This window comes from Gastrolobium bilobum, unplaced genomic scaffold (assembly GCF_033153095.1).
Source record: "Gastrolobium bilobum isolate Gb01-03AN ecotype WA unplaced genomic scaffold, APGP_CSIRO_Gbil_v1 utg2408, whole genome shotgun sequence".
Lineage (NCBI taxonomy): Eukaryota > Viridiplantae > Streptophyta > Magnoliopsida > Fabales > Fabaceae > Gastrolobium > Gastrolobium bilobum.
In genome coordinates this window covers 692,319-703,835 of record NW_026899693.1, presented here as the reverse complement: position 1 = coordinate 703,835, position 11,517 = coordinate 692,319, and the positions used below count along the sequence as shown (strand labels likewise).

Below are 11,517 nucleotides of genomic sequence, written 5' to 3'. Positions count from 1 at the left end.
TGATTGAGTAGTACAAAGTCAAGGAAGACAACCCCATGTGTGAAGAACGTCCTCGACCAAGAAAGGTTAATGGACCGTAAGAAAGAGTTCTATGCCAATGATACTGAATCTAACATGTCATCATCCACTCAAGGATATAGTGAGAAATCGAGGCGCGAGATTAAAGGGTAACGATGAAAGGTTCTTGAAAGGAACTCAAGGCGACGCGGCTTCAGTGCTATGGAGTGGTTGGACTCGAGTGAGTTGAAAGACTTGCAGACCTCAGAGAATGACTTTTTGGCTGCACGATATTTTTGTCTCGTAAGTTTGCTTCTTTTTTTCTTTGGTGTGAGATTTATAAAATACCACACTTTCAAAGGTAATTTGAAACAAGAATTTTGTGTGTAAATAAGAATACCAAGAAAGAAAGATCTCCAGGAAAATTTTTGGGTAACCTTGTACCAAACATGGCAATATAAGATTACCAATGTAACTTTCCAAGCAATCTAAAAAAATCTTTTGTACCGAACACCTCCTAAATGTATATTTGAGGGTAGTTTCTACTTGGTTTTAGATTCTGGGGTAACTTTAAAAAGTACCAACGGTACCCTACGAAAAAATATGCTATTATATTACTTCTGCTGAATTTGGTTATTTGTAATGATTTAAGATGGGTTTTTTTTTTCCTGCATCATCAACGAATTTTACATTCTTGCTCCCCTCCCCTTCCCTCCTTTTTTTTGGGTATTGGATGAATTCTAGATATCATCAGAATCCTTATTTTACCCCTTTCATTAAGAGGGACTGAACAATTAAGAATGAAGAAAACTACTGAGATATAGCCATTTTGTAGGGAAAGTTCCAAAAGTACTTACAGCTTTTGTTATTATGCCTTAAGATATGTGTTTGAATGGGATATATTTTTGTTCATAAAATGGGATATAGTTAAATATATATATATATATATATATATATATATATATATATATGAGAAATGTTATACTTATAATATATTTTCATTATAATCTCTTATAATCATATCTTAACTGTTGATTTCTGTCAATTAATGGTTATTATTTTCGTAAATCAAACTCATTAATTAATTATTAATTAATAATAAATATTAGCCTTTGGTTGAGGAAAATCAATAGTTAAAATATGGTTGTAAGAGATTATAAATAAAAATAGGTTCTAAGTATAACCTTTCTCTAATTCTATATTTAGCGTATAGAGCAACTGAATTCCCACATCGAAGATCAATGCAATTATAATTATAGTAGTAAATAACACCATTTTGGATTGACCGGTTTCATTGGTTTGGAATTGGTTCATGGTTTTTTGCCACCGGTCTAAAGAATGGTTCAAACATATGCCAATGTAAAAGAAAAAGTCTAGAAAGCTCATAAAAATAATTTTACTTTCTCAGCTTGGGTTTGTTTTCTACATGGTAATTGGTTCAAATATATGCTAATAAAAAGAGAACTTTAAGGAATTTATATTCATATAAAATAAATGAGAAAGGATATTCTTACAACCTATTTTTGTTTACAACCTTTTACACTCACATCTTAATCGTTGATTTTCGTCAATCAAACGGTTGTTATTTATTGGGAATTAATAATTAATTAATAAGTTTGATTGACGAAAATAATAACCGTTGATTAGCGAAAATCAACGGTTAACATATGGTTGTAAAAGATTGTAAACAAAAATAGGTTGTAAGAATAACTTTTCTCAAAATACATAAGCAAACTCAATGTAGAATCGTGAAAAATAATTATGTTCTCTTAAAGACATCCTTTTACATGGTGAAGCACAGTCAGAAATAACGAATCCTTTTATGAAAAAAAAATTATTTTGCAAGTTCGTTATTACGGGTAGTTCCTACAAAGGATCGGACTAATGCCGTAGACAATACTTGAATTCTCCATGTAGACGCTACATATATATTCTATACCCCCTTATCCATGACACCCAACTGTTATTGTTTATGTCGAAATCTTTACCCTAAAAAAAAAAAAAAAAAGGAGCCCTGTCATGGATGAGATTTTTTTGTTAGTTGGATTCTCTTTTACACACGAAATAAATTGATGTCTTTTTTTTTTATTGGATTTGTATCTAATGGAATTAACGGGGCTCGAACCCGCAACTTCCACCTTGACAGGGCAGTACTCCCTCCAAATTACTTAAAACTAATAGTAGTAAATAAAAAAGTTAGAGGAATTAACGTCTTCCAAAAATAATAATAATAATAATAATAATATTTTCTCTTTAAGTAACCAAGGAAATTAATTAAGATATATAATTGTTCACGATGGAATAAAAACTTAGACTCATTTTTTAATGAACAAATCTTATGTAAATCCCATCTTTTGGTGTATATACATGTAAAACGTATGGATTTTACGATAACAAATTAAAAATAATACGTTCTTGTCATTCTCCTTCACTCACTCTGCCCAACCCTTTCTTTCATGTCTTTTTATGCTTCCCGATTATTTTTGGTGAGTAGTAGATGTACGATTCTTACAGAAACTTCACAAGAATGTAATATGGAAAAATAAAATAAAATAAAAAACAGCAAACTACAGAAGAAACTCGAACAAAACAAACGGAAACAGATGCTGCTTACTTTATGTAAAAATAGGAAACATAAAATATATACAAAAGAATAAATACTATACAAGGAAAAAATGTTTATATACAAAATAATGGAATCTGTTAGTGTTGGCAACAACACTAAACATTGAAAGGGATCGAGGTACCAACTCTGGCTTTTAGCACAGGCAGTATTTCAAAGGTATAAATATGCTCCTGCTGCAATAAAAGCTCAAATAGTCCTCACAAAGTTGATGCGTGAAATAGTTGCATCCATTGTGCACTGATCCTAGCCACCGAAATTCCACCATCTCTTCTTTTTCCTTACAGAGGATGAAGGCAATTCTGAATATGAAATGACAGAATACAATTAAATGAAGATACGTTAGCACTTAAAGATTGATGTAGCAATATGCATTTCTGAATGTGTGTGGATATAGCAATATGCAATGAGAGTACAATTAAATTCCTGCCCTTTTCTTATTATTATGTTTTTGGCCTTTTTAATTTATGTTTCCAAAAATTGAGGATTGTTCATAGAAATCAACTCTCAACAATAAAATACTGAGGAGATATCTTATGGAGTCAGTCACATAACGAGTCTGACGCAAACAATCCTCCTATTTTAAGACTACATCCATAGACAAATTGCAACAATTATTGCTAAATTACATAAAGCTGTAATAATAACCACCAAATGAATTCAAAATGCATGAAACAAACTAGAATGATCAAAATACTAAGAGAAGAAAATTTCAAATTTCTATCAACTGCGAATCAGTTAGATTTAAACCCATCTTTCTAGGTTCACCTTTGAAAATCAGATAGTGTATTCCCAAGACGAGGGGTAAAATTTACCATTTCAATTGTTTGCTAAAGACCTTTAGCTGAATTTTGTAAAATAGGATTCACAGCATTATATTTAGAAAATGATAATGCAAGAAATACTCTGAACCTTTCAGAGGACATAGTAAGAGACATAATGGAGCATTATCAAAATTAAACTGGAAGTGGAATTACATAAATCATAATATTGTACATTTAAGAGCTTCATCTTCTCATTCCCTGGGTTTCTATATTGTTTGTATTAAAGATAAAGATGTTACCTTCTTCTGGATAGATTGGGTTGTAATGCACCTCTGCCCAAAAGCTCAGAAATATCACTGCAGAAGTCATAAGGGTCATACACTTGCATGTGGCTGAAACAACTTAAAATACTATTGGTAAATGTCACTTAGATTATGCACCCCAATTGAGAAATTACTTTTCTATAGATATGATAAGCAAGATATTACCATTTATAAATATGCTCATTTCACACCTTAGTGTAACAAATAAAAAAAACTATGGGTACCTAAATAATCTTCCTGCTACCATCTATTCAGTAACATATCAAATCATTTTTGCAACCATATTTTAATTACTTTATCAAGTAGAACTTTTTAAATACAAATTACATCTGTTAAGAGTGTTAGTGTTAATAGTGTAGAAGTCCCACATTGAGTGTGTCTCTTTGTATTCTTCAATTGGTTTGCTATATAATAGCACCAATGTTGTGTAGTTTAATATAACAAGGATTACTATCATTTCCTCTTGTATCTATAATATTTAACATGGTATCAGAGCCTAACAAGAGGAATCTTAATCCGTTTAACTTAGTTCTATTTTCCATAATTTCAATATGGTTATAGAGAGACATCACCCTCCTTGAGGGATTCCCGTTGCTATTTCTTTTTCGGGTTTTTCTTAGTATGCTCTGTGACTGCAGCTTAGATTGATCTGTCACATCAGAAAAGAATGATCCTTGGGAAGTTGTTGGGTTGACCACCGTTGTCGTTGACTGACCACCGTTGACCGCGTCGTCCACCGTTGATAGCCGTCTCCGGCGACTTTTCCGATCACTTTCCGGCGACTTTTTCGGCGATCCACCACCGTCTCCGAGGACTTTTCCGACGACCCACCGCCGTCTCCGGCGACTTTTCCGATTCCGCGAAGCTTTGTTTTTCTTTAATTTTCTTTCTTCCCAAGATGGAGCATTTATACTATTCATCATCCATCTTGAGGGGGAGCAGTGTCCAAGTTGCTGATGTTGTCTCCGCTGATGATAATTCTGGCACTGTTTAGAAGTTCCTCTTAAGGGGGAGCACTGTCCATGTTGCTGATGGTCATTCCAACACAATTGTCTTTGCCGATGATAATTTCGGCACTGTTTAGAAGTTCCTCTTGAGGGGGAGCACTGTCCATGTTGCTGATGGTCATTCCAGCACAATTGTCTTTGCCGATGATAATTCCGGCACTGTTTAGAAGTTCCTCTTGAGGGGGAGCACTGTCCATGTTGCTGATGGTCATTCCAGCACAATTGTCTTTGCCGATGATAATTCCGGCACTGTTTAGAAGTTCCTCTTGAGGGGGAGCACTGTCCATGTTGCTGATGGTCATTCCAGCACAATTGTCTTTGCCGATGATAATTCCGGCACTGTTTAGAAGTTCCTCTTGAGGGGGAGCACTGTCCATGTTGCTGATGGTCATTCCAGCACAATTGTCTTTGCCGATGATAATTCCGGCACTGTTTAGAAGTTCCTCTTGAGGAGGAGCACTGTCCATGTTGCTGATGGTCATTCCAGCACAATTGTCTTTGCCGATGATAATTCTGGCACTGTTTAGAAGTTCCTCTTGAGGGGGAGCACTGCCCATGTTGCTGATGGTCATTCCAGCACAATTGTCTTTGCCGATGATAATTCTGGCACTGTTTAGAAGTTCCTCTTGAGGGGGAGCACCGTCCATGTTGCTGATGGTCATTCCAGCGCAATTGTCTTTGCCGATGATCATTCCGGCATCTTCCATGTTGATGTTCATTTCGACGCCATTTTTAGCACATTGTTGATTTTTGGTTTCTCATTTAGGAGATTTATTTTGATGTTATGTTACTTGGTCTTTCTTGTAATAAGCTTGTAGCATAGTCAAGGGTAAACCACGGCTTCTCACCAACTGTTAAATGAAATGTCTGAGAGGGATCTTGATGCTGATGTCCTGGTCAGCTCAGTTGTCTTTGCCGATGATAATTCCGGCACCATCCATGCTCTGATGTCCATTCCAGCACTGTCTCTTTATCAGCTCTTCAGACTGATGATCATTCCAGTTGATTTGTTATACTTGGTCATTTCATTTCGTTGATGTAGCATTGTTGTTTTTGGTTCCTAATGGGAGTATTATTTATGTATCAAGCTTGTAGCATATGATCTATATGCTACAGCTTGAGGGGGAGTGTTAAGAGTGTTAGTGTTAATAGTGTAGAAGTCCCACATTGAGTGTGTCTCTTTGTATTCTTCAATTGGTTTGCTATATAATAGCACCAATGTTGTGTAGTTTAATATAACAAGGATTACTATCATTTCCTCTTGTATCTATAATATTTAACAACATCAACAAAAATATTGTCCATCATTCTCTCTCTCTCTTCCCCCCTTCTATTAGCCTGACAGCTATATTCCTTCTATATGACAATGTACACATCGGTTTTGATTTATTAAAAACAGTGTCACCAAAACTACGATTGTTGGCCATTCACCATGATGAACATGTGTCCTTATATATAAAAATAACAAATACTAATAAAATCTTACCTCTTTCAGACTTCTGTATCTGTGGAAGTATCTCGATGTAACATGTGTCCTTAAAGGATGTAAGAACAAAAATTTTGACACCATACTGAAATGACATGAGAAATGCTGTTTAAATTCCACCCACAGGATAAGGATACTTAATTTATCCATAGCTCTTACAGAATAGAGGCAAATATCTTCCAAACAATAATATAACTTACAAATTTTACATTAACAAATCCTGTAATTAAATTGCACTTTTGTGACTGTCACGGGTTCGAATCCGAGAAAAATCCTCTTTGCAAATATATAACGATAAAGCTACGTACAAGAATTGCCCTCACCCCTATTCTCGCTGGTCGAGATTTAATGAGTGGTTTATTTTTTGAAAAAAAAATTCTATAAGTAAATATCATATTACCACTCCTAACTTATTTAAGCTAGCAGCATACAGCAGTTGTCGTTTAAAGCCCCAAATCATTTATCAAATAAAGATTATAATTCTAATCATTTAAACCTTGGATAAATCAGCAATTACGTTAACTAAGACATTAAACCATTTGAGCTTTAAAAGAAAAAGCATGCCAAAAAAATCACTGGACTCTTTTTGAACAATTAAGAAATCAATTTACAATTCAAAGCTCCAAAACACCTTCAGATGCAAATCAAGGGAATACGCATCCATGTGATCGGATTGGTAAAGATTTCAATTTTGAAATCCCAAATATATATGCACAATCATAGCCAACAAAAAAGAAAAGTATAATAGGGAAGGCAAAAATAAAATGAAAAATATTTATTTCCTCATACCCAATCTGCAGCAGCCTGCAACGTGACGTGATCACCCCATTCACCACTCCTAACACATCCACACAGAAAGCTATCAGCAAACAAGAGGACTTCAATAAAGCCATATCCTCAGAAATAACATAATATAACAACAGATAAAAACATACTTGCTCATTTTCTTCAAATAATCACTATAAGCCATAGGAACATAACCAGCATATACTTCTGGGTAAGACTTGAGCTGACAAAACACAGCAAAAAGCAATAAATATATCTGTAACAACTACTATAAGGTGGCACACCCAACAGGTAATACATAGTTACAAACACCAATGAACCTGTTGAACAATTTGCTCCCGCACAAATTTGTGGTGATCCGGAGAGCGATAGAGTTGATCTGACAAAGCACGAAACTGGAATAATACGAAAACGATAAGGCACTCATTTTTTATTGAAAAATAAAAACTATACGAAAATTTATGTTTAGTAATGCACTAATAGTTAGCAATGCTCATAAAAAAAATGAAAATGAAAATTCCTATTATATAACTGGAAATTTGTCAAATTGTCACTGAATCATAATATATAAAAAATATCAGTCATTACTCTGCTATTCTTCAAAAGGAACTAAATGGCTAAATTGCAATAGATAGACAAAACCAACATGAACATTTTAAGAAGATAACCTATATCATAACGTTAATAGAGAAAGGAATTTATATAAATACATGTTTGAATTTTTCATAGGAATGGGGCTGGTTAAGGTTTTCTTCCACAAGTACCATGTTGTTGTTTGTTGTTGGGCAGGTAGGATACTAAATTTGGGAGGTGCAAGGCAGGGTTAGGATCAGCAAAAACTCACCCCATTGCTAAGCCTACTTTCACAAGATAAGGACTATTAGAATTTAGAGAGAAAATCATGTAAAGCAATAGAAAGTTAGAGAGAAGATGAAAAAGAAGTTTCTGGAGCATTTGTGTTATTGCATGTAAGAAGATAAAAGAGTAAAGTTACATTAGGTTTGGTACACGCTCTTATTTTATAGAGCAAGAGGGTGACTCAGCAGTAGTCATCTTAAGCATCTAATAAAACTAATAAACTGAAAACAGTTATTTATTCTAACAACTAATGAGCAATGCACTACTGTACAGTGACATAATACACCACTAAACATAAAAAACAGTAAGGTTTACTAATAAGGGCAAACCCCGCACAAGGATGAAATAATCTTACAGTATAAAAATTGAAATAAATCTCGGAAATAATGCCCACTTACAAAGATAAAGGACAAACCTGGCAGTTACCATCTCCTTCAACCTTACACTCAATCAGATCATATAACTGCAGTCTGAAAAAGACCAAATTCTTAAAATTAGATGAACGATCAATAACAAAAAGACAAAGTTAAGATGTACATTGTATTATAACATACATGCAAAGAAGTGTAGGAAAAATAAAAAGGAGAAAGAACTACATAGAATAATCTTTCTTGTATTTGAATTATTTATATTCAATCTTGCTTGTCCAATATTCCTCTCTCTCACCCTTTCTTATTCCAAATGGATTGGATCAAAGGATAGAGAAGATTATGAAGGACTTCCTGTGGTCAGGAAGTGGGAGATCTGAAAAGAATCATCTTGTTAGTTGGGAATTGTGCTGCAGACCTTCAGTTGAAGGTGATATGGGGCTGGGAAATTTGGTTTCTAAAAATATTGCTTTGGAAGATAATATGGCAATTTCCTTTAGAAACTAAGTCATGAACACACCACGTTATTTAAATTATTCAGAAACTAACTCATTAAGGCACCAAGTGCACTGGATGGGATCCCTCTACTCGGAGGCACAGGGTGATTTATGGCTGTTCGCTAGAGATACAGTATACTTGAGTTATTATGAGCCCTAGGTGTGTCCCTCCACTCTGACGCTCTGCTCAATGCTTTAAGGGAGCAACCATCTCTAATATGCAAAGGGATTGGACAACATTGCTATGTTCCTAATTTTCCTTTTCCTTTGTTTTTTTTTCCAACTTCAAGTCCATTGGGCTTTTGTGTGAGGACGCGTGTTAAAGAAGTACGATAAAACAACTTAAAAATTTTGGTTGAATTGACACTTTACAATATATAATTGCAGTATTTAACTTTTATATAGGAGACTACTCAAACCAACAGAAATAAAACATAAAATAAACCAAACCTGTCTAGTAGCCTTTGATGATCTGATATTTGCTCATCATCAGATGGTATTTTTTCATTGGTTTTAGGAATATGCTGTAAACACAAACAAGAGAAATAAGTGTGTAAATTATCATCCAAGTTAGAATACCACATCTAAACTGTAACATTAATAATATATCACTTAAGTCTTGCGTATATAAATCAGAATTATAGAGCTACATTTTTATATACAGTGTATATAGTGTGGTACATAATTATTTCTAAATTGAACCTTGTTTCTCACGATTAAGGTACTACTTAGAATCAATCTAGTTCCTGCAAATACCGTGGGTTAAAAATTCATAACATGCAAGAATTTTGTACTTGAAATGTATAAGAAATCATCCAAAGAAGAGACACTCCAAATGGCAAATAATACAATAGGTAATTATAGTAAAAGATGAAATATGATGACTTTAACACAAAAGTGAGTAGCTTCACTAATGCTACACTTACAGGAATGGGAACCATCTGATTTAATCTTTTTCCTACTTCACCATCAAGAGAAGACTCATCTGATATTTCCAATGAACGCCACAAGTCATCACCGGTAACTGGCATCTCTCCTGACCCAGAAGACGAACCGAAAACTCCAATTTCATGACCATCATCTTCCCTTTCACTTGGACCATAATTATCCGCTTCTTTCATATTGTATGGCTCATCTACGGAGTTCTTGCAAGACTCACTGTCTACATGTTGTTGACAATCTATCATGACAAGTTTTATAAAATACATAATGAAAAAAGATATCTAATAGAGAACTGCAACTGCCAAGTTGTACTACCGTAGTTATAGTTTCCATTGGAAGAAGAGTGCCAATCTTGCGATAAAATGGATGCTCGTTCTTGCTCGTTCTCAAATTTAGACATCCCAGAAGCTTCAATGGAATCAAGTTGTGATAACTCTTCTTGATAGGCTCGTGCAACAGCCTCATCATTCTCCACATATGTAGGCTGACAGAAGCCTTCTCTAACATATTCGACTTGACTTAAATCTGGATCATATCGAGTTATGACACTAGGCGAAACATTATGGGTAAATGAGCAACCATCTAGGAGATGAAGACCCCAGCGAACAACATCAGGATCCATGTCATGTGTTGCCATGTCCCTGCAAAACACATGCAATTCTATCTACTCCAGAAACTAACTTGCCTTGTGTATATGCCCCAAAAGAATTCAACTGCTGAAAAAGAACAAAATTTGATAGTCAAACTAAATAGGATGCAATGCTTTCAAACGTGTCAGCAGAGTGATATATCTATATATATATATATATAAACCTAGTTCACAATGAAAATATTGAAAAGCATTAGACATCAATCAACAAATTCATCATAAACAATCTCAGATCAAAAGCTTCACATCAGCCCAGTTCTCTATGTACAACAGAAAACCCTAAAAGGATACGTCCTCAAATTTTTCAATCGAACCTAGAAACACAATAAAGATAAAAGTGGAAAATCATCCACCTTTAGCCCAATACAATGCTCGTTCAACATGCAATTAAAAAGCTAAAAATTGAAATTGCATCGATGAACACACAATAAAGAACCCTTGATTCCCACTCCCAAAGCATCAACCTTTCAACATGCCAACCAATAATCATTAAAAGAAAAACCTGAACCCATATCCTGACACAAAATTCCCGAACAGAAAAAATCGAAGAAAATTATTTTTAAAATTGTAAAAAGAAAGAAAGAAAGAAGGGAAAGAAAGAGACGAACCTTGGTGAAAAACTGATGAATAAGCAAAGAAGAATGCAAAAATCGGAGGGAAGATGGAAAAGGAAAAGAGCGTTGTTGAATGTTGAAGAAAACGAGAAACAAAGAATAACCAAACTGCAAAAAAAAAAAAAAAAAAAAAAAAAAAAAAAAAAAAAAAAAAAAAAAAGTGAAATCTGAAAAGAGAAATAAATAAATAAATAAAGAGTAAGTATATGACTTACTACCTATCTAATCACTATTAAATTTACATTTTCTCTCTCTTTAAAAACTTCTTAACATTCTCTCTCTTTGATCAAATAGTTATGTGATAAGTAATAAGTTAGTAGTGAGAGTTTTTAGTAGTTAGAATATCTTTACTCGTAAATAAATAATATTGTTATATATGTAGAAGGGTGCAAAAACGGCGCGCTTTTTACTAGGTTTCTTTTCTTGTTATTCGGCTAATTAATAGGTTTTTTTTCATGTTATTCGGCGACCTTCAATCTTCACTCATTATTTCGTGTCTCACAAAATTAGATTAAATTACGAGCATGCACGTCTTAAATTTGATGTTAACGTTTTTGCGAGAATGCAATGATGCATTCAATTGTGTTCTCTGGTCTCTATTCA

At 34.1% G+C, this 11,517-nt stretch overlaps 1 protein-coding gene across 4 annotated transcripts; it reads right to left on the bottom strand.

Annotated features, from left to right (window-relative positions):
* Positions 1–2,613: 2,613 nt before the first annotated feature.
* On the bottom strand, positions 2,614–11,031 carry LOC133292646 (OVARIAN TUMOR DOMAIN-containing deubiquitinating enzyme 9). Of its 4 annotated transcripts, none has more exons than XM_061491090.1 (11): positions 10,909–11,031; positions 9,967–10,367; positions 9,636–9,889; positions 9,160–9,233; positions 8,260–8,314; positions 7,307–7,381; positions 7,136–7,209; positions 6,990–7,038; positions 6,201–6,285; positions 3,684–3,740; positions 2,614–2,922 (listed from the first exon to the last, which is right to left on the bottom strand). In XM_061491090.1, exons 2-11 carry the CDS (start codon positions 10,286–10,288, stop codon positions 2,867–2,869), a joined length of 1,101 nt encoding a protein of 366 aa, XP_061347074.1. In that variant the 5' UTR covers positions 10,289–10,367; positions 10,909–11,031; the 3' UTR covers positions 2,614–2,866. The 4 variants fall into 4 exon arrangements, 3 of the variants coding, with proteins under 3 accessions (XP_061347074.1, XP_061347076.1, XP_061347075.1); XM_061491092.1 differs by having other exon boundaries at positions 9,636–9,871; XM_061491091.1 differs by having other exon boundaries at positions 9,967–10,364; positions 10,909–11,024.
* Between the last annotated feature and the right edge of the window lie 486 nt (positions 11,032–11,517).